Below are 22,930 nucleotides of genomic sequence, written 5' to 3' on the forward strand. Positions count from 1 at the left end.
GAGAGATAAAACATACAAAACGCACCATCCCAAGTCTTACCTAATTCAAGACACCAATCCTTTGCAGCTTTTATTTTATGTAACAAAAGAAAATGTTGAAAAGCAACCAAAAAAAAAAAACAGAAAGGTTGAAAACAAAGAAGCTTGAGAATGAAAATAAGAACCAACAATATCATCCTTGGTTTATTACTGTGTAGCTAGCTAGGTACAACTTGCAAAGACGGAACAAAGTGAAAAAGGCAGGGATGTTGCTCGAAGCAGAGTTTGTCTTCCTTGTAGACGACACCGTCTACTGCCATAGGGTCGTGGAAAACAAAAGGGTTATTTCCCGTGTAGACACCATCTTTACGAGTTACATAAGATATTGTATTTGCGAGAAGATTAAAAGATAGGAAACATTTGAGGTCTAAGTCCCATAGGTAGATGATGTGGATATCAAAACAGTTGACTGCCATTGGAACACAGTTAAGTGGAAGCCCTACGGATGCCATGTTGATTTCCCATGCCTTTTGCCAGTTCCAGGAATCAACATCGCACTTGAGCCTCCAAACCCTAACGTTATAGCTGCTCTTAACCTCTTGCAACAATCCAGCATCAACAAGCACAAAATATCCTTGTGAGGTGGTGCAAATCATCTTAGCCGATGGAGTGGGGGAAAAATACATGCCGAATCGTCGAGGCTCAATGCCTTGCATCGAGGCGGGTAGGGATATGACTCGAAGTTGATCCTCGTCATGATGATGAGCCTCGAAGAAATCATGGACAATAATAATACGACGGGAGTGATCAAGCCAGTGAAGTTTTCCATTCAAAGAAACGGGGTTGAATATGCCGAACATAGAAACACCGTAATGGACAGGACAGGAGACTTGTGTAACACTCCATTCACCTGTATCCGACGAAAAGATCTCAAAACTCCACTTGAGTGCTTCGATATGTAATCGAACCACCTTGTAAGCTAAGAGGGAACCATTGTGCATTCGGGTCACAAGTCCAGTAACACTGAAACCAGGAAAAAGGAATGTCAAATCCTGTGTCGAAGGAGGAGGAGGGAGTTGAATCCATTGTGGTAGCACAGGATTCCCAATGTAGTAACGCGTCTTCTTCATGTCCTTCTCATTGAGACGCAGCAAAACTAATCCATCAGCGCAAGCCGCAACCCTGATCTCTTCTTGAGCCAAAACACTTGCAAAGAAAGAATCACCAAGCGATGATGGTGATGGTAGATCGAGTTTCAACAACTCCAAACTAGAATGTTCCAATAAGAGATGGTGACCTCCGTGAAGGATGGAACAGTTGGAAGAAGAGGCTGCGTAGAAGTTCCTACGGTAGATATCGCGGAAGAATGCAGATTCCGTAAGCGATTTGTATTGTTTACACACCAACTTGAAACTAACGACACTTTTCGGCGGCAGTCTTGCGATTATGTCTATCACTACTTCCTCTGGAAGATCATCAGTACCACCTCTCTGCTTGTTGTTGCCATTATTTCCATTAGAATCAAAAAGGAAGGACGACACTGCCGAGGTGGCCACCATGACCGGGAGATGAGCGTTCAAGGACAAATATTCACTGTAAGTAAGAGAGAACATAAATGAGCAAATTCTCAGTTACTTAGTAACAGGAGCTATGTCCGAGAATCAAAGAGGTTGACTTGTCACTCACGACATAAACTATGAAAAACCTAACACCCCTAGAGAGCATTCATAATTGAAAGATCCATTCGATGCAGAAAAAAAGGAAAAAGAAAAAGACAAGGCTAGATCTGAAGAATTTAAACAACACAGAATGAAGAAAAATAGATAGATCGATGAGCTACCCCCAAAAAAACACAAAACCCCAACACAACACAAAAAAAAAAGATAAAACCATCAAAACTGAAAGCAATGAAGATAATCCTACCCGGCGTATTGTGTGGACTGCCAATTGTACCAATTTCTCCCGTCTCTCCAATTCTTAATTTTCCCTTTTGATTTTTTTTTTCAACCACATCCTATCTTTAACCAGTAATTGACAAAAAAAAATCCTAAATATTTTCTGAACCAAAATATCAATCTATACTATATAAAAGTTGAGGCTATAAGCCATTGAGGGCGTCCACATAGGATTTAGAACGATCAATTAAAATATGACACATCATTCTTTTAATTTATTATTTTTAAAACTGATAATATTTCCAATTTTTTAAAAATTAAATTGATAATATATATAACTTAAACTAACAAAATAAATATTAACATTTTACAGCTTAATTAAATAAATGGTAAGTGCTAGAGAAAATTGGAAAATCAAAATAGTTAAATTAGCAAATCGTATAACGACAAATCAGCAACATAATTTATTGATTTTAAAATGTTAATATTTCCAAAACAATATTTAAAAACGAAATTAATTTACATATGTAGCTTAAACTTAAAAATTAACATTTTACATCTTACTTACATATGCTAATTATTACATTAAAAAGGAAAAGAAAAAGAAAATATTAATATTAGCAAAATAAATATTTATTTTTAGGTATAACAAATACTTTTAGATTTTTTTTCTGTGTTTGTTAATGTAATTATTTTAAGTTAAATTACCATTTTTGTTATAAATTTAATTTGTTATTTTAAAAGTATCATTTATACAAGAAAATGGAAAACTCGATTATTAAAAATGGAAAACTAAATTTAAAGTCAATGAATAACAAAAAGTTAAACATCTGAAAAGGAAAAATCACTTAAATACACAATATATGAAGTATTTGGTAACTATAAATAATTGTCTAAAGCTTGAAAAAGTTTTCAAGTTTAACTTGAGGGGTGAGATATTGAAATATAAAAGTTGAGGTTATAAGCCATTGAAAACGTCCACATAGGATTTTAAACGACCAGTTAAAATATGACACACATCTTTAATTTATTATTTTAAAAAATGTTAGTATTTCCAATTTTTTAAAACGAAATTGATAATATATATAATTAAACTAACAAAATAAATATTAACATTTTACAGCTTAATTAAATAAATGGTAAATGTTAGAGAAAATTGGAAAATCAACATAGTTAAATTAACAAATTAAAAAACTCGACAAATCAGCAACATAATTTATTGATTTTTAAAATGTCAATATTTCCAAAAAATATTAAAAACGAAATTAATTTACATATATAGCTTAAACTTAAAAATTAACAGTTCACATCTTACTTATATATGCTAATTATTAAAGTAAAAAGGAAAATAAAAAGAAAATATTAATATTAGCAAAATAAATATTTATTTTTAGGTATAACAAATACTTTTAGATTTTTGTGTTAGTTAATGTATTATTTTAAGTTAATTTACCATTTTTGTTATAATTTAATTTTTTATTTTAAAAGTATCATTTATACAAGAAAATAGAAAACTAAATTTAAAGTCAATGAATAACAAAAAGTTAAACATCTGAAAAGGGAAAATCACTTAAATACAAAAGAAGAAACTTTTTAATATATGAAGTATTTGGTAACTATAAACAATTGTCTAAAGCTTGAAAAAGTTTTCAAGTTTAACTTGAGGGGAGTATTGAAAGAAAACGAGAGACTTACACAATGGTTGCTTCTTTGTTGATTTTTGATGATCTTAAAAAAAGTTTTACTAATAATGAAGTTCTTGCTAGAGTAGTTTACTTTTGGAAAGGATGTAACAAAAATTTTTCTGAGATCATCAACCTTTGGATACAATCACCCTTTTGTTACAAATAAGGTATAAAGAATTTTATTTATAAATTATCAATCCAAAACTTTATAAACAGTGTATATTGTTTGACACAAATTTTTACAGAGAGGAACAATCCACGCTTTCATACCAACTAATTGAATAGTATGAAGGAGATTTAAGGACTGATGTAATCTACATGATAAAGAACTTCTTGGTCATCAACAACAAAACAAGTTACAAGGTGACTTCTTACAAATTCTTAATTCAAATCATATTTTTAATTTGTTATTTCTAAAATTGTAAATATTCCAAGAAAATCGTTTAATATAAAATAAAATATAATTTGATATCAAATAAGGTAAATTTATAAAAACATAAATACTATATATAAGTTAACATAATCTATAATATTATTTTCGGAAGTAACAAATAAATAACAAAATAATAATAAATTTAAAAATAAAAGATTTCAAATCATTATAACTATATAAATTTAAATTTAAACTCATAATTTTCAAAGTTTCGGTTAAAGACTACATCACTGAAAAAATTCATAAATAACATATACTATATATAATTTGATTATATAAACCATTGAGAATTTCCATGCATTATTGCCAGACTACCAATCAAAATATGATAAATAGTTATTTTCGTTTATTAATTTTAAAAATATCAATATTACCAAAAATCATTTATTTCAAAATAAAATATAAATCAATATAAAATAAGATGAATTTACAAAAATATAAATACTATATATTAGTTAACATAGTATAATAGTTTTTCAAAATTAATAAATAAATAAATAAAATATTAGTTTAAAAATGAAAAACTTTCAAACAATTATAACTATATAAATCTAAATTTAAACTCATGATTTTCAAAGTTTAGGTTATATACTGTTTTAAATATTCATAAATAAATAACATGTACAATATATAATTTGATATTATAAATCATTGAGAATGTCTACATATTAAAAAAAAAAGAATGTCTACATATTATTTTAAAGCACCAAACAATGCCAAGATCGTTTTTTTAATTTTTCTATTTCTAAAAAGTTAATATTACGAAAACTTTTTATTTCAAAACAAAATATAAATAAATGTCAAATAATTTATATTATAAAATTAAAACCATCATGTATTATTTAACTTAATATAAAAAAATGTTCAAACATTAACATAAAAATAACAAAAAAATAATAATAATTAATTTTAAAATGCAATACTTTCGAACAACTATACCTATATAAAACTAAAAACATGATCTTTTAAAGTATAGGTTATATGCTACTGACAATATTCAAAAAATATATATTATATATTATTTGTTGCACAAAATAATTGAGAATGTCCACATATTATTTTAAAGCACCAAAAATATGCCAAATTACCTTTTAGATATCATCTTACAAAATTTCAAGACTTTCAAAAATGTTTCTTTCAACATAAAAAGGAAATAAATATTAGATTTAGTAAAAAAGAAAAATAATTAAAATCAGTTTGATTTTAAATATTTTAAATGATAAAAAAATAAGAATCTAAAGCAATTTTAATTACATACTGAAAACATATGATTTAAAAATTGATGCTATTTCCTAAAAAAAGAAGTCAATATTAAATTTAGTAAAAAATGAAAATAATGAAACAATAGAAAGTAAATCTTAGGATATATATTAGTTATAGTGTTCAAATATAATTAAAAATTCATGGCAATAATATAAAATATCAGCATTTTAATTTTATATTTAAATATTAAATGTCAGAAAATTATTTATCTCAAAGTAAAATAAAAATAAGATAAGGATAATTTTATAACAAAAGAAATGAAATTAAGCAAAAAAAAACTTATGTAAGGTCATATATTGTTAAACATGTAATTTATCTATGTGTTTTCAAATCGTTTATCTATGTTGTTTCAAACTGACTTTTATCAATCAAATGAATTAACATATTTATTTACTAATCAACAATTAAAATTTGAATAAAATTTTTACATAAATATTTTCAAGAATAATAATCAAAATATTCATTAAGCTAATCAAAAAAACATTTTTATGGAACAACCCTAAATATAATACTACCAGATATGCATTAAATAGAATTAAAAATGAATATTTCAATTACATATGCCAAAATATATAATAATTATAATTTTATTGTAAAATTTTGGTAAATACAAAGTAAAGTTAGATATGGTGCATCTGCATTAATTTTTGTATTTCCTTCAAATAGAAAGGTAGATAAAATATAATAAATAATTATTATAGTGTAATATTAATTAATATGAATATTACAGTTAATATAATTTTTAAGAATATTATTAAAAAATTTAAACACATTTATAAATATACAACAAATTTACATACACAGAATAAGATATTTTTTGGGTCAACAAGAAGATATCTAAATATTAGTTATTAAAATATACTTGTATAAAAGTCTGAATATGAAAAATAATAAAGCACACATTGAATAAAATTTCATATAAAATGCATATTATCTTAGTATTAGTATACAATGATACTAATTATTAATATAGATTCGCGCGTAGCGCGAATTGAAAATCTAGTACTATTAAAATAGATCATTAAGTTGGATCCAATTTGAACCTCGTTGATTTAAAAAAAAAACTATACACTACATAATTATATGTAAACTTTATAAGATAATAATGACTAATCACTAGATATAGACTATCAGTATCTACGTAACAACAACATATTAGATTTATTCAATATTATACTTTCATGATCTTCTTAACTAACATTCTAAAATCCGGCGAAATAAATTATTTTAAAATATTTTAAAATTTATTATATATATTAGATTTTTTAAAATATATAAGCAAAATAATATATTATACATAAATTTGAATAACATATGTTGAAATACCTAAATTATGTTAGATTTGAAAATATGGATAGATAATCAACCATGGAAATCTTTAAACAAATGTTAGGTGTTGAGATAAACGTGAATAAAAGAGACAGAGATAATCTAGAAATCAGCAAAATCTTAAAAGATAATCAAGAATCAAACTTTAATCTAAAAAGATGAGAAATGAAGTTTAGATCTGATAATCTCTGATAAGTGTTGATAAACGTCTGGTTGTCAAAAGATAAACTAGCGGTTTTTCCTTAAAACATTTATATAGGTCTCTTTTGATAAAAAAAAAAAAAAAAAACATTTATATAGGTCTTTACACTGGGTCAATCGCAGTTTTTATGAAACGCTGCGATATGAGAAAGTTGCGTTTGAGATCGCGCGGTGTGAGCCAAATTGCGTTTGGGCTTCATCTTCTTCCTCGGTTGACCTCCATCGCTGCAACTACGGCGCTTCCCCTGCGACCATGGCTGTGCTATGTTTCCGAGTTCGGGCTCTGTACTCTGCCACCGGACTCATATTCTCCGCCTCGCCGTCTCCTCTGTCCAAGCCTTGTCGTCACTCCGAGAGCTCGCATCGAGCAACACAGATTCTTCAAAGTGATCGGTTCAGCAAGCTAGGTTTGAAAGGTTGAAGATTGGTCGCCGAGAGCTTCGAATCGAGAGGATCAGGTTACGTGTTTTCGATGAATCAGAGCTTCACGGGTTGTGAACTGGAAGCATGGGTGTCGAGGGCATTGGATCGAGCAGACTGGTCTTCTCCAAGCGGTCACTTCACTGGGTTCGATCCAGAACAGCATGCTTGGCGTCGAGGCGAACGGATCGAGCAAACCGGAACACCTCGATCGAACACTTCATCTTCTTCGGTGGTCGTGAATTGCAGGAAGCTTCAACAGTGTTCTTTTTTTGACTTTGGTTCTTGATATTTTGAGAAGCTTAGACTTTGACCCCAAAACTTCTGATTTTGCATCCGAACCCCCGTGTATGCAATTTATACACATACAATTCCTAATCACACCTACATGCAATGTTGTTTATACACTAAAATGACTAAAATATGAATCATCTAATAACCTTGAATTTTTTTAAAACATAACTTGGGTTCATTTATTAATCGATTATTATATGATTAAATTTAATCACCAAACCTAAAATTCGTTTCCCTCTTTTTTTCTGATTCATCTCATCTCTCGAGCAAAACTTACGAACGCAAAATTCAAGAAAGGTGACTGATTCATCTCTTTCGAACAAAACTTGACGAACCCAGAATTCAGGAAAGGTGACTCTCTCACCGGTCGCAGATCAAGACTTGCATTATGGAGTCTTCTTCTCTATCCCCGCACATCAAGAGCGAGTTGAATGAAGCCATGATGATCATTGGTCAGAAAGGTTACCTAAAATCTTGGCCTACCTTTCTTCCCCGTATTATCTCTCAACTTAGGGCAGCCGTTTCGGATAAAGATTATGCATCCGTGAATGATATTCTTGGGACTGCTGATTCTATTTTCAAGAAGTTCAGGCAAACGTGCATGACCGATGATCAGATGAGTGATTTGAGTTATTGTCAAGATTTGTTTTCCGAACCTCTTATCGAAACATTCCGAGACACTGATTCGCTGCTTCAAACGAACTCTATCGTGAGCCACAAGTCGTTGATTCAGTCCCAAACATTGTGCCTCTCCATGTGCTTTTCACTCGGCTTTAAGTTCCTACCAGACTATTTCAAGAACAATGTGGATAGTATGATGTTGCTGTTTTCTAAGTACGTACAATCTTCTGCCAGTCCAGAACTGGAAGTGTTGAATGGTCTTAAATGTGCTCTCCTCGCTCTCATCAACCAGTATATAGAGAAGCATGAAAAAGACTGTGGGCGGTATGTCAGTGAGTTTGTGAGATTGATCTTCTCATTAGCCAAGGATAGCAGAGATGAGGTTGCTACATATGCTTTAATGTATCTTACAACTGTGAGCACAAGTAGTCATCACCATTACTTGTTTGGGGACAACAGTTCAATCAAGACATTATGTTTAGAAGCTGTGATTCCAAATGTCTTATTGAGGGTAGAAGAAGAAGAACTGTTCAACATGAACTACATGGAGTTTATACGTAGAGACATTGAGCTGAGTGGTGTAGACAACAGAAGAAGAATGGCTTGTGAGCTGTTGAGGGGACTTGCGACAAACTATGCTAGTCAAGTTGTATATGTAGTTTTACTTGAGTTACAGAAGCTTCATAGATCATTCTCAGAAAACAGAGCTGCACTGTGGAGAAATGAGGTTTGTGTAATCGACTTGGTGATCTCTGTGGGTGATATATCACCGGGTGATATTGTTCGGATGGCATTTCAGAAAATCATTCTCTCTCAGTTACATAGCTTTGACAACGGAAGTTATCCTATGCTAAAGGCAAGGTGCTTGAAGTTCCTAGCGGTGTTTTCTGCTGATATCCAAAAGCCAGTTGGAATCGAGTTGCTCAAGGACCTGGCCCGGTTGCTTCAAGCAGAGTCAAACGTGGTTCACTCATATGCTGCTAGCTGCATAGAAAAGCTACTACTAGTGAAGGAGGAAGGTGGAAAGAGCAGGTATGTTGCTCGTGACATAGATGAAGTTTTGATAATGAGGAACTTGTTTGATGCATTGAAGCTAGTAGAGTCTGAGGAAAATCCATTTGTCATGAAGTGCATAATGCGGGTCCTTAGTGTTGCCGAGATGAGTGCTGATGCTGCTACAAGTTACATTGTGCGTTTGACAGCTGTTCTCAATGAAGTTTGCAAACTTCCTAAAAACTCGGTTTTCAACCGGTACGTGTTTGAGTCAATCGCTTTACTACTTCGACGAGCCTATGAGAGAGACATACCTCCTACGTCTGCATTTGAAATGGTTCTGTTCCCAAGTGTCAAGATGATTTTGGACAGGAAACTGGAAGATTTCATGCCCTATGCACTTCAGCTTATGGCTCAGTTTATCGAGTTGAATAATGCATCCTCAGATGATATCATGGATATATGCTTGTTGCACGACTTGGATTCCAAAAATCTTGCGGGGCTAGTGCGTTTGATTCAGACCGTGTTGCCTATTGCACCTGAGAATTTTGATCATGTGTGGCCATATGCTCTGACGATATCCAAAAGACTAGTCTCATCTCCAAGGACTCAGAAGGAAGGTTTTGATCTTCTTTGTGTTGTTTTCAAGGAGCTCAGACCCACTAGGATTGACATGGAGCATGTATTGCCGGTTCTATTCCAACTCTATCAAGCTAACAAAACCATCAGGTTTCAGAAAGCTCTGCTACTCTTCTTCTCGCTTGTTGTGGTAGTTAAGGGACGAGGTTATCTAGAGGAGTATCAATTCACTCCAAGATAACTTGTTATTTGAGTTCTTGGATGCTGTCTGGATTCCAAGCTTGAAATCAATCATGGATTGGGAGACTCGGGAGATAAAATTAGCAGCTGTTGCAGCAACCAACGTGTTATATAGGTGACCTGAAGTATCATCAAAGTCTACAAGATGGGGGAAAATGCTTAACAGCATAATCACTTTGGTACTATGTCATCAGAGGTGTGCAGAAATCATAGAAGATGTTCACAACGCTATCAAGAAAGAAGATCATGCTGAGGGCATAAAGGATCCAAAGGAGCTACTAGTTTCTACTGTGTCTCATCTTTCCCGTCTTGCTAATCCTCCTGGTGTGTTGCAGATCATTATTGATGAGAATCTTGACCAGTCTAACAAACAAGACTGGGCTCAGATCTGCACTACTTACCAAGCAAGCGGTGGCTTGTAGAGGGGTCTGTCTAGATTATTGTTGGGTGTTGACATAAGCATAGCGAGTTTTTCTTCTGTATAGTGTATAACGGTTTGTTTAGAAACATGCTCTTGATACAAGAAAAAGTTTAGAAAGCATACATTTTGTTTTGCAACTCATTAACTGAAAGCAAATCGTGAATAAATGACGTTTTGAACTTATCATATACATTTACAAACCAGAGAATCATGTTTTACAACATTTGATTTTTGTCATTTCACTTCTTGAGCAACTTGTGTGTCTCTACTAGTACATGCAAGTATTAGTAAATTACATCAATCACCTCTCTTTGAGTTGCATGCTTTCCGTGAGTTGCAGACTCTTTTAACTTACAAACGGTAATAGATGCACTTGAACCCCAAGGGCGGAGATCTCATCCACCTTTTAAAGTAAACACTTCCATCTAGATCCGAGGCGTTACTAAAATGTTTACTTGAAAACAGAATTGAGCCAGCTTGATAGGATCATCTGAAAAATTCTGCATATGTTGAAGAGCTTGAACTCTTGCAGTACAGTTAGATGGTAGCAATTTCCTTTTCTTTACCCTTCTTTGACCAAAGACATGAAACAGTGGTTTATCATTCTATTCTAAGTCCAAATGCAACTCTATAACTTCACTAATAAATTATCTGGATCCGCCTTGTTGTAATATATTTGACCAATTCACCCAATTGGAGCTCAATGCAGTCAACTGAAGCATCACGTTGGCTCTCTGTGTCAGAAAATTCAAAGACGAAAACCCCTACCAGAAGTCTCCGCATGAGCAAGTTCCATCTTTAAAACGGTGGAACCTAACAGCATCTCTAACTATTATCTCTCTACCAGTGACGCTGGAGATATGTTTGGTTGCAGTGTGGCAATCCACACACACTCTTAGATTCTTCCCTACTCTGATAGGTAACCCTGAGGGTACAAATATTAATCCAAAAGCAATGGCGAGTCTTTCACTGTGATAGTTGAGCATCTTTATTTTTACTGCTTCCTCAACATCATGCTGAACAAAACTAGTATCCGGTTTATAACCATCATCTAAGATCATTTGGTTCAGTTCCTCGAGCTTAGCATATATCTGATCTAGGTATTGACTTGACTCGTCATCAGCTGAGAAGCTGTGCAACTTCCCTTTCCATTTGATCCAGCTCTGTCCAGGTTCTTTTCTCACTTTCTTCTCTCGCATCTCCCTCCTTAACTGCGCCACACAATCCCATCTTTCTTTAGAAGCATATATGCTTGATAACAAGGTGTAGCCAGCAGGATGATGAGGATCTAGCTCTATGAGTGATTCAGCCGCCCATTTGCCTATTTCCAAGTTACCTTTGTTTCTACACGCGCTGAGTAAAGTGGTCCAACCAACTGCATCCGGAGGAAAAGGCATCCCATTAATGAAACTCATTGCTTCCTCTAACCTTCCAGATCGACTAAAGAGATCAATCGTGCAAGAATAATGGCCATTGCTCGGTACTATTCCATATTCATTCGTCATTAACTCAAAATATCTCTGTCCTTTCTCTACTAATCCTGCCCTACTGCAAGCTGAGATAACACCGGTCAAAGTCACTCCATCAGGTTTTAGTCCTTCTTGTACCATTCTGTCAAACAGATCAATAGCCTCGTTGGCTCTTCCAAATTGGGCATACGCGGAAACCATTGCAGTCCAAGACACTTCATCCCTGAAACTCATCTCGTTGAACAGCCTAGCCGAATCATCAATATTTCCACATTTACCATACAGAGTCACCAGTGAGTTTGAGACGGTGACATAATCTATAAGGCCAGAAACTATAGTCTTCCCATGAAACTGGGAGCCTTCTTCTAAGCTAGCTATGTTGGCACACGCACTGATCGCTTGTCCCAGCGTATAATGATCTGGCTGAACCCCACTTCTTTCCATCTCAAGGAGCATTTTAACAGCTTCTTCAGCACGACCGGCCTGGCCATAACCCACAACCATAGCTGTCCAAGACACAACATTCTTCTGCTTCATCCCATCAAAAACAGTCTTTGCGTAGTCTATACACCTACACTTGCAATACATGTCAATGAGAGCACTACCCACGTATACGTTATCCTGAAAATTGGTCCTGATAATACAAGCATGGATCTTCCTCCCTTCCTTTATTGCTCCTAGTCCTCCACAAGCAGGTAGCACACTTCCAAACGTAAACTGATCCATCCTCAAGCCTTCCACTTTCATCTCTCCGAAAAACTCAATAGCCTCCTTCTCCAGTCCATTCTGAGCAAGCCCTTTGATCATAGCCGTCCAAGAAACCGAATCTTTCTCCATTTCTTGAAACAGCTCCTGCGCGTCTTTGACCATCCCACTCGCTAGAAGTCCTCCCATCAGTGAGTTGTACATAACCGTGTTCCTATCCTCTAAACCGTAGAAAACCTTCTTTGCGTCGGTGATGAAACCAACTTTCGCATACATATCCATCAACGCGCTCCCAACTAAAAGATAAGACTCAAACCCACGCTTCCTAACCTGCCCGTGAACTTGCTTCCCCAAACTAACACACCCATTGTCCGAACAAAGTTTCAGCATTGTCATCAAAGTAACTCTTGTCAAGTTAGCAGAACCTTCTTTCATCATCGTGTTGTAAGCCCTGACGGCCTCACCCAGCAGACCACTCAAGGAGTACCCGGAGATAAGCAAGTTCCAGGAGACGCCGTCGGCGCGGAAAGGAAGCTTCTTGAAGGTGCGTTCCATCTCCGAGAGGTGCCCGGATTGCGAGTGTGCCATGAGGAGACTGTTCCAGGAGTAGATGTTTGGCTGGGGAATTTCGTCGAACACTCGGCGAGCGTAAATGGAGTTTCTGATTTTCGCATACCCGTGGATGATTTTGTTGTGTAGGATTGTCTCTGGTGAGGGAAGAGATTTGATGATGTGGGCGTGGATCGTCTTCAGATGGCGGCTCTGGTTTCTACCTCCATGCTCAAGGCATTGCTTTATCTGAGCAGAGTAGTAGCTCGAAGCCATTGCCTTGTGTTCACCTTATTGTATAAACAACATAATGACATTAAAAAGCAGTAATATATGATGCCAAAAAAAAAAAACAGTAATATAATTTTGTCTTTTTGACAATAGTTTATTATCATATTATAAATTATTAAATTTAAAACGGATCAATATATAAAATTTAATTTTCAAAAGTTTCAGTTACACCACATCAAATATTTTTTCTAATTTTTTTTGGTAAAATATTTTTTTCATTTAATTACATAACTATGATAAATTCACTCTAATTCTCCTAATGTAAAAACAGGAATGAACCATAAATTAAACAATGAAAGAATGGAATTTTCATCGTATATTTTAGTTTAGCAAATCATAGGAAACATAATTTTCATCACATGTTATACAACAACGTATGCAGAAAAATATTAATTTACCAAAAAAATGATTCAAAACCATTTTAAATTTATTTTTATGTTTCTTCTCAAAAAGAAAAAGGGAAAATTCCTTAAAAATACACGGACTTAATTTTCTTTGCCAGAAAAATACACAAACTTTTTTGACTCCCCGAAAAATACACAGACTATTTTTGGTTGTTTGTAAAATACATCAACTTTTGAAATTCGAAGGTTTAACACATCGATTTTAACACTGTTAACTCTGTTTAACAGAGTGTTAAAATGCCGTTAAAGAGTTAATTGAACACGTGCTGGAGCTGTTAAAAACTCGGGCTCCTTCATAAAATCCCCAAATCAGAAGAACAAACCCTAATTTCGTTCTTGTCTTTATTTTTCTCTGAAATCTCCCAAATCGAATTAACAATCGATGGCTAAGAGTGAAAGCTCGAGTTCAGGTGCAAGGTCATACTATAAGAAGAAGTTCGATGGTCCCTTATGCTTCTGCAAGAAGAGATCGAGTATGGCGAAAGCATGGACAGATGACAATCCTGGTCGAAGGTTTTGGTTGTGTGATTCTCATGGGTTCGTGGAGTGGATTGATAAGGAGGAGCAAAATGATTGGCAGAAACAGAGTTTGTTGGAGGCCAGGGGAGTGATGGATCGTCAGAGAGAAGAAATCAAAAGTCTTCAGCAGTGTGTTAAGACAACTTCTCAACAAGCTACAACTGGAGATTCGACTGCATTATTGTTGGAGGAAGGGGACAGACTCGCAGAGGAGAAGAAAAAACTTGAAATTGCACTTATAACAGCAGTTGAAAAGGAGAAATTGGTAAGGCAATTCCTTGGTCTTTCGTGGGGAGGCTTCATTGTTGTCACAACCATCATTGTCTTTGGCATGCTGAAGAAGTAGTTCTGATTTGTGTCTTTGTTATCATGTTTCATTAGGATTTGTGTTTATGTTTCGGTTTGTCATGTTTCATTAGTGTCTGTGTTTTAGTTTGCATTTTCGATGGATGTGTGTTGGTTAATTATGGTTGTAGACGGTTGCTTCCTTTATCAATGAAGTTTATGTTGGTTGTTGTTACATTTTGTGTCTTCTTCCTGTATTCTGCCTTAAGAAAATATATCATAGATAATCTTAAAAAAACATCCAACATCGAACATGAGAAATGATAGAAGGTGATGAAGTTTAAAAAAACATTCAACCAAAAGAAGATCATCCTACAAAGTTTTAGAAGTGAGAAAAGCAAAGATCATCCTACAGAGTTTTAGAAGTGAGAAAAGCATAATACAAGATGATGATAAAGTGATAGAGCCTAAGAGTCTTGATGTTGTTGTTGAGAGCCTTGTGAATTCTGACCACTCACAGCAGTAGGTCCCCATACCTCAAAGACACGACCAGAGTAAGGACCAATATAGCAAGCAGGCTCTCTTGGAACAGGAGGCTCACACTCACGTCCACGACCTCGACCACGCCCTCTCCCTCGTCCTCGGGGACGGCCACGTCCTCTAGTAGTTGGAGCATTTGAAGGCTGTGGAGCTGTTGAAGGTTGTGGATCAATACAAGGCTGTGTGCTGACCGGATTTGGTGTGGACTGGCTTTGAGCATTCCTCTTCCTCTTTGGTGCATTTTGAATGCTCCAAGGATCATCCTTATCAAGAAAAGCATATATTAAGTTACATAGATACACATAAAAAAAAAATGCAAATCAACTTGTAACTAACCGGAGTCTTTCTTGGTCGTCCTCTTTTACGTTTAGGAAGTTCAGGAGCCGCTTGTAGAGTACAAGTTCCACAGTTATGGCCAGTTTGCTTACAGTTGCTACATGTCATCCTTCTTCCTTCTCTTGTGACCCTTGTTGGATTTGTCTTTGACTCATGTGCCTCCTTGATTCTATCATAATTCTTAGGACGTCCTGGCATCCTTCTTTTTTCAGGAATTTGAATAGGTGCTTTACCTGTCTTCTCCCACAATCTCTCTCCGTTGACAGGTCTTATGTTGTTCCTGTAAGTGTCTTGCCACCTTGATGTCAGATAGTAAGGATCAACAAAGCTAAAAAAAATACAAAGACAAAGATAATTAGAACCTAAATAGCAAAAAAAAAAAATACAAAGATTTGAGAGGATAGTATGAAGCTCACTCTTCAGGCTCTTTGTTATGCTCATTTATGACATAAATAGCATGCTGGCAAGGTATCCCCGTGATGTCCCATCGATTACAAGCACAATGCTTTTCTGGAAGACATACCTCGTAGCTACAATCGAACTCAGTGACTTCATATAAGCTTTCACTACTTTTAATGACTGTGCAGTGGTTACTTGCTCTGCGGTTTTGCTCAAAAATCTCCATGATGTTCGGTGGAAAGTGAGTCGAGCAGCCACTGTATTTCTCACGCCTTCGAGAGATACGCTTCATTGCAAGTCGCCTAATCTCCTCAAGCATGTTAATCAGTGGCAACTTACGAGCTTCCCTGATTGTTCTGTTGTAACTTTCTGAGAGGTTGTTGCAAACATCTTCGCATCGTGCATGTGGACTGAAAAACGCTCTACACCAAGTCTTCGGTTCTGTTTTCAGCAAGTCCACATGTGCTTTTACATCAAACACTTCTAAAGCATGCAAATTGAACTCATAATCACCTTTAGTGAAGCTGTATGCAATTGCCCAGAAATAATCTTCATACTCTGATGCTCCATAAACCTTCCTCCAATTTGCAAAAATGTGTCTAGCACAATGGCGATGCTCTGCGTGGGGAAGAAGGTCTGCAACAGCATTAATCAAACCTTTCTGCTTGTCGGACATGACAGTGAATCCATTTCCTAGCCCCAAATCCAAGTCAGACTTCAACTTATCAACAAACCAAGCCCATGATGCATTATCTTCCACTCTAACTATTGCCCAAGCTATAGGATAAATCCTATTATCCGCATCTCGTCCAACAGCTGCAAGAATCTCACCCTTTAACTCCCATTTCATAAACGCCCCATCAAGTCCAATAATAGGCCGGCAACAACGCTTCCATGTGTTCCTCAGAGTCTCAAAACAAATATAGAATCTATCAAAGACAAATTTACCATCTTCACGAGGAATAGTAACAATCTCAGTCTTGATATTATCATTTGAACGGTGAAGCTCCCTCTCATAATCCCACAGCTTAGCAAACTGTTCTCTCTGCGTTTCTATAACCAAATCTAAAGCCATTCTTCTTGCTTTCGTGCATATCCACTTCGAAACTGAGAGACTGTACCTCATCATTATCTCATCCTTGATGTCAGTCCACTTAATACTAGGCCTTCTTCTTGCTTCATCTTTATACAACCTTGCAATTGTACCCTGCTTCAACATCCTTGCTTTGCTACTCTTGAGATGGTTATGTTTATCTACATAAGACTTCACCATCCACTTTCCCTTTGGCTTCTCAACTGCGCAATAAATCTTCCAATCACAATTTTTTTTTGTACAAATGGCTCCCAGCTTTGTCTTCTCCCATCTACAAAGCTTCACATCAAAGTTTGTCTTCAGAACATATCGCAACAGCTGGTCTTTGAACTCCTCTCCACTCTTGAATGTCTGCATTAACCACAGGTAAGGAGGCTTCTCGTTGCTGTATCTTGTTCTCGAGATGTGTTTTTCCTGTCGATTGAAGTCTTCCCATTCATCGTCAGTGTCAGGAGCAGGAGCCGGACGTTCAACATCCCTTAACTGTCTCTCAGATTCTTCTTCTTCATCATCATTCGCTGCACCTCTAACTTCCTCATCACCATTAGCTTCACCTTGCACTTCCTCATCACAAATATCCCCAAAAAGTGACTGAATTGGAATATTATCTCCTCCGTCTTCGATGATTTCTTCCTCTACCTCATCGGCAGCATTTGACTGTTCTCCATTGTTCTGACCTTCATCATCTACATCATCTTCACTTCTGTCTTCTTCGTCTCTTTCTTCTTCGTGTCTGTCTTCTTCACGTCTCTCGTCTTCACCATCTTTCTCTACTTCTTCATCAACCCTTTCCACAACATTTTGCTCAACATAAATATCAACTCCACCTACTTTCACAGCCTCACTACACATCTGATTTATACAAGCATCTGAACTGAGTTCGGAAATCACTCTCAACAAATCCATCGTCTCTTGAGGAAGCTTGTACCAAACATGTTTCACAGACCCACCTGACCCATTATCTTCACAGAACCCTTCAAACATTGACCATGTCATGTAATCCGGATCAATTACAATATCTCTGTTGACAAATCCTCCCCGATAGGAAAAGCTGTTTTCTTTGCGCTCCATGGTGCCTCCATAGTGTAGAGAAACCTTCATTACCCCTTCACTACAATCGAATTTCAATAAAAATTGAATTAAAATCATAATCGATTTCAAAGCAATAAGAAGAAGAAGACCACGGTTTTGAAAATGAAATCACCTCATCTTCTTTATCTCTCTGATAACATGGAGATCGAAGCGAGTTTAGCCACTGAAGAAGAGAACAAGAAGAACACGGTTTGGAGAAGAAGAGATATCAGAACAAATTAGGGTGTTTGATTTTGGGCAGATATGAAATTAAGGTTTGTTTACAATCGATTTGGGGATTTTAGGATGAACCCAGATCTTTTCACGGGTCACGCACGTGTCTAATTAAAAAATTAACACCGTCTTAACATTCTGTTAAACAGAGTTAACACTGTCAAACCCGAAGTGTTAATCCTCCGGATTTCAAAAGTTGGTGTATTTTTTAAACAACCAAAAATAGTCTGTGTATTTTCCAGGGAGTCAAAAAAGTTTGTGTATTTTTCTGGCAAAGAAAATTAAGTCCGTGTATTTTTAAGGAATTTTTCCAAAGAAAAAAAAAATCTATTGTAAAGATAATTTAACTTCAATATCTTTTTTCTTGGACAACATTTTACTTCAATATCTTTGTAATGGAAGAGATGCTTGCGTTGACAAAAAAAAAGAGATGCTTGCAATGTTTTGTGATTGTTCACAGAAATTTTGTTTTTTTTTTTTTCGCACTAAAAGATGATTTTCATTGATAGATTCCCAGATGAGATACATATTTCATACACATAGCCAGCAGAAATCTAAATTCTCTGGAGTCAAGAGCCAGCAGAATTACTTGAATTCTCTGGAGCCAAAAGAAAATCTGAACAAACAAGGATTATAAGGCAGACCAATGAAAACCTATAACCATCAAACAAAGGCCAAGCAAATGGATCAAAAGCGGTAGGAGGAAGGAGATAAGCGCACACCACAAACAAACTTATTAGGGGAAGACTCTTATCCTTTTTTCAACAGCTCCGGAACAAACCCTGACGAACCACAGGAACCAACAGAGAACCATCCAGGAGGAAGAGGAACCAGTTTACCTCACAAGCCTCCACGGAAAAGTGCAAAGGGACAAAGCCCCCAATCCTTGAACCACGAGCCGGGAAATTCACCACACCGAACGGAATTCGTCCGTCGCAACCGAAGGCAACAAGGAAGCACAACCTGCCTACCACGATGGATCCACCACGAGAACCAAAAAACGAAACGCACAAAACAGACGCAAAGACCACAAGAGAGGAAGACAAGGACGGGAGAAAGAAGCCAGAACAAAGCCGGAAGAAGGCTTCGAGCAAGCTACCACCGACCACCACCACCACTCCAAGATCCGGTCTGAAGATCTAGACCTAGGTTTCCACTAGAACAACTTAAATCCACTTGCTCAGTTCCACACAACCAAACCTAAAAAACACACAGCCTACAATCGAAGAGAAATTAAAGAAAACTGGACCGGCGGTGGTGCTAACGGAGCAACCACGCGCCGGTCGTCGGAGCTCAAACCAGCGGCTTCTTCTTCCTCTGTTCAATGAGAGAGAAAGGAGAGAGAAAAGTAACGAGCGCCTTTTTGACAGAAATTTTGTTTATTTCAATGTTTTTGAAACATAAATTATCTAGCTACTGCAGAATTACACTATTCATCTGAAATACAAATGATGACGTTAAACTATTATTTTCTCACATTATCCTCAAAAATATTTTTGCAGATTTGAGAAAAAGGTTAGATAACTTATATAGAACTGTTTTGAACGGTTGGTGTTTTTACCCTTAACTGCTTAGTAGTACTAGTAGCTCGTATTCGTTAATAGTAACATCATTATAATACAGAACACAGTGAATTTAAAAAAAAAAAAGAGATTACAAGAATTTAATATTCTATCTAACAAGGAAGAAAATCTCATGGCTCAACCTTCATGTTTGAAGATGGAAGAGATGCTGTAACAAAAACAAAAGACAGGTTTAATAAAACAAAATATTTACTTTATGGTGAAAAAGGTACAAGAGGTTTCAGTTTCTCACCAGTAGCTGCTGCTGCTTCAGGGTCAGATGGGACATCACCAGCTCCATAGTTAATGTGTATCACATTTTGCAAATCACCTTCCCATCCATTTGTTTCCTATTTACACACATCAATCACCAAAAACATAATCAGATTATGATCTTGGGTTAGTTCATTCTCCAGATCCCAAACCCTTTATTACAACAATACCTGTCGCTTGTATCCACCATTCATAGGAGACAATGGAGAGCTAATAGTCCTTCCCACGCTTGAAAGGGTCTGCTGTTGCATGAATCCATGTGGTAGAGGAGGATACACCATCGACATGTTTTGCGTTGGAAACGGTGTTGCGGATGAAGAACCACCTCGTAGCTGAAGCTCTCTTACATCTTTGGCAAGAAGACCTTCAAGGTAAAAGTCCATTTGTGGGTTCACAGTTGCAAGCTTCATCGACAAGAACTGTTTAACCACAGAAGAGAAGCAAACGGATTACAACAAACAAACACACATAAGAGGACAAAACATAGTTTGGAATAAGGAAAACTTAGTACCTCGACTTGGCGTTGTAGTGATTGCACATAGTTTATGATTTCATCAAGCATAACCGCCTTTCCAGTAACCTGTAAACTCACAAGTCAAACACACATTCATCTTTCTGCATATCTAAAAAAAGACTTTATACCTTGTTGCAACCAGGTACAAGATCTTGAAGAAACTTCATCCTTTCACTGATTTTTTCTCTCCTCACCTATCATCACAAAAGTTACAAACAAGTGATTAGATCAGAACACTGGTAAGAAGAAACTGCTTCCAAGATAGGCTTTAAGAAAAAAATGTACTCTTTCTGCAAGACTATGGCTATTTGTAGCTTGGCCTCTACGTGCCCGGACATGAATGTACCCATCTTTTGGATCAGACGCTTGTTTCCCACTGTTTGTTTTGTTTCCAGGCGAGTTTGGACTTTGCTCCTTCTTATCACCACCATTGTTCTCTGCTTCTTCCTCAGATCTCTGTGATTGTTCTGCTTCAGAACTCTACAAAACAGAAACGTTAAAAGAAAACTAAGAGAACCAAAAAAGTGTATAACTTTAAATCTTCACCTGTCTGTTTCTTTTCCTCTTCTTTGAGTCAAACCCTTTGGAAGAGGTTTCTCCACCTTTCTGACCACTAGACTGAGTATCCTCAGATACATTTGGTTTACTACCTTGTTCACTACATCTAATAACATTATTGTGAGCTACACCACCAACATTCACTTCACTACTTGGACACTGCCCTTGAACAAACAAACCAACAGACTCCGGACTCCCAAGCGGTTGATTCACCATATCACTAAAGAGCGAGAACCTCGCCGCACGCTCTATGAACCCTGAATCAGCCGGGAACTGAGCCATGCTTGGAGGGAGGAAGCTACTCGCATTCGGCAAGAAAAGGCCGTTGCCTTTAGGAGGCAACAGGTTAGGCAGACTCCAATCCATACCACCCCTAAAGCAAGAAGAGGAAGAAGAACCGCCATAGCCCACAGCTTGAACATTTGTGGGATCATACCAAAGCGTTTGACCAAAGGAATCCATCATCTGAGATGGAGAACAAGACGCTGTGATCAGATTCTCTGTAGGGTATGAACCAAAGGGCGGCGCAGAAACAGGATTAGAGCCAGAGACTCGCCAATCTGCAGGATGATTATCATTCCTCTTCTCTCCTGAGAACTCTTCTTTCTCACTTGTATCCATCTCTTCTAGGATCAAAAACCACTAAAGACTAATAACACTTTCAACACAAACACAAACACTTTCGTCTCTAGAGATGCAGAGAAGGAACACTCCACCTTGTAAGAACAAGAACAGAGCTCAATCAATAGAAGCAAAAGTCTCGAACTTGATAGTATATTCCTTAAGGACACGACCGAACTTAAGGAAACTCAGAAGAGACCAGTCAGGGGAACAGAAAGGATCAAGCTTTTTAGGTACGAACCCCCCCAAAAAACAGAGCTTTGACAAACCCTAGACCAGATTTAAAGAAGGTAATGAAGTTAAAAGAGACAGGAGAAAGATACCCATTTTCAGAATCAGTACAAAGCTTCAAACTTTTTGCTCAATTTCTCACCAACAGAAGCTTTATAGAAATGGGTCCTTTTGGTCAGATAACAAACCCCTTTTTCTCTGTTCTTCAGCTGCAGAGAGAGAGAGAGAGAGAGAGAGAGAGGAGTGGCTTTTTTAGAAGAAAGGAACTGAAGAAGAAAAGAGAAAAAGAGTTCGCAAAAGGTTTAGACCCACGCTTGCATAAAAATAAGAGCTTTTTGATCATTAAACATGAACACCGCCATAGCCAAAGTATCCAAGCATTATAACTTTGCAGACTTGGTTTATTTTTTTTCTTTTTGTGAAAGGCTAGCTAGCTGGTTACTAATTTTAAAATTGGATGATAATAATTAAAAAATAAATATGGTTTAACACGTAATTATTCCAATTAGAGCAATCGGTTGATCAGTAACAAAAAAAAAAAAAATAGTGCAATCGGCTGACAGTGACAACTTTCGTTTTGGGCTTTCTTTTATCTTAAAAATCCTCGAAAACAGGCTTTCATGATTTCTTTTCTTGTTTTCATAATTAATAAATTTAGGTTTTGACCAACGAATAAAAAAATTTAGATTTGACTGGTGAAAATATTTCCTAAAATTCATCTGGCCTAAGCCTACTTTACAAAATTGTTGTTCTCTATTTTTTGTATATCACATTTATGGATCTTTACTGAGATAAACTATAACTACTCCTTTTGTTTTATATTAAGTGTCAATTTAACATTATTTGTTGCATAAAAAGTTATCATTTTATAATTTCAATAGAATTTATATTAATTTTCAGTTCAATATTAATTGTAAGATACA

At 36.0% G+C, this 22,930-nt stretch overlaps 5 protein-coding genes across 6 annotated transcripts; 2 read left to right on the forward strand and 3 right to left on the reverse strand.

Moving 5' to 3' along the window:
- Positions 1–96: 96 nt before the first annotated feature.
- LOC108842001 (putative F-box protein At3g23950) lies at positions 97–2,025 on the reverse strand. The gene is made up of 2 exons (XM_018614801.2): positions 1,903–2,025; positions 97–1,572 (listed from the first exon to the last, which is right to left on the reverse strand). The coding sequence occupies exon 2, from the start codon at positions 1,536–1,538 to the stop codon at positions 198–200; it is 1,341 nt and encodes a 446-aa protein (XP_018470303.1). The 5' UTR covers positions 1,539–1,572; positions 1,903–2,025; the 3' UTR covers positions 97–197.
- A 5,862-nt stretch (positions 2,026–7,887) lies between these two features.
- LOC108832207 (exportin-2-like) lies at positions 7,888–10,354 on the forward strand. Its single transcript, XM_018605703.1, has 2 exons — positions 7,888–9,882; positions 10,127–10,354. Exons 1-2 carry the CDS (start codon positions 7,888–7,890, stop codon positions 10,352–10,354), a joined length of 2,223 nt encoding a protein of 740 aa, XP_018461205.1.
- A 181-nt stretch (positions 10,355–10,535) lies between these two features.
- Positions 10,536–13,383, reverse strand: LOC108839794 (putative pentatricopeptide repeat-containing protein At1g68930). Its single transcript, XM_018612567.2, has one exon. The coding sequence runs from the start codon at positions 13,350–13,352 to the stop codon at positions 11,118–11,120; it is 2,235 nt and encodes a 744-aa protein (XP_018468069.1). The 5' UTR covers positions 13,353–13,383; the 3' UTR covers positions 10,536–11,117.
- Positions 13,384–14,153: 770 nt separating this feature from the next.
- On the forward strand, positions 14,154–14,636 carry LOC108832408 (uncharacterized). The gene has a single exon (XM_018605896.2). The coding sequence runs from the start codon at positions 14,154–14,156 to the stop codon at positions 14,634–14,636; it is 483 nt and encodes a 160-aa protein (XP_018461398.2).
- Positions 14,637–19,802: 5,166 nt separating this feature from the next.
- Positions 19,803–22,433, reverse strand: LOC108818265 (transcription factor bHLH49). Of its 2 annotated transcripts, XM_018591178.2 has the most exons (8): positions 22,100–22,433; positions 21,144–21,871; positions 20,883–21,077; positions 20,726–20,791; positions 20,595–20,663; positions 20,254–20,502; positions 20,064–20,160; positions 19,803–19,979 (listed from the first exon to the last, which is right to left on the reverse strand). In XM_018591178.2, exons 2-8 carry the CDS (start codon positions 21,774–21,776, stop codon positions 19,942–19,944), a joined length of 1,347 nt encoding a protein of 448 aa, XP_018446680.2. In that variant the 5' UTR covers positions 21,777–21,871; positions 22,100–22,433; the 3' UTR covers positions 19,803–19,941. The 2 variants fall into 2 exon arrangements, with proteins under 2 accessions (XP_018446680.2, XP_056852015.1); XM_056996035.1 differs by having other exon boundaries at positions 21,144–22,433.
- Between the last annotated feature and the right edge of the window lie 497 nt (positions 22,434–22,930).

Source organism: Raphanus sativus, chromosome 2, assembly GCF_000801105.2.
Source record: "Raphanus sativus cultivar WK10039 chromosome 2, ASM80110v3, whole genome shotgun sequence".
Classification (NCBI taxonomy): domain Eukaryota; kingdom Viridiplantae; phylum Streptophyta; class Magnoliopsida; order Brassicales; family Brassicaceae; genus Raphanus; species Raphanus sativus.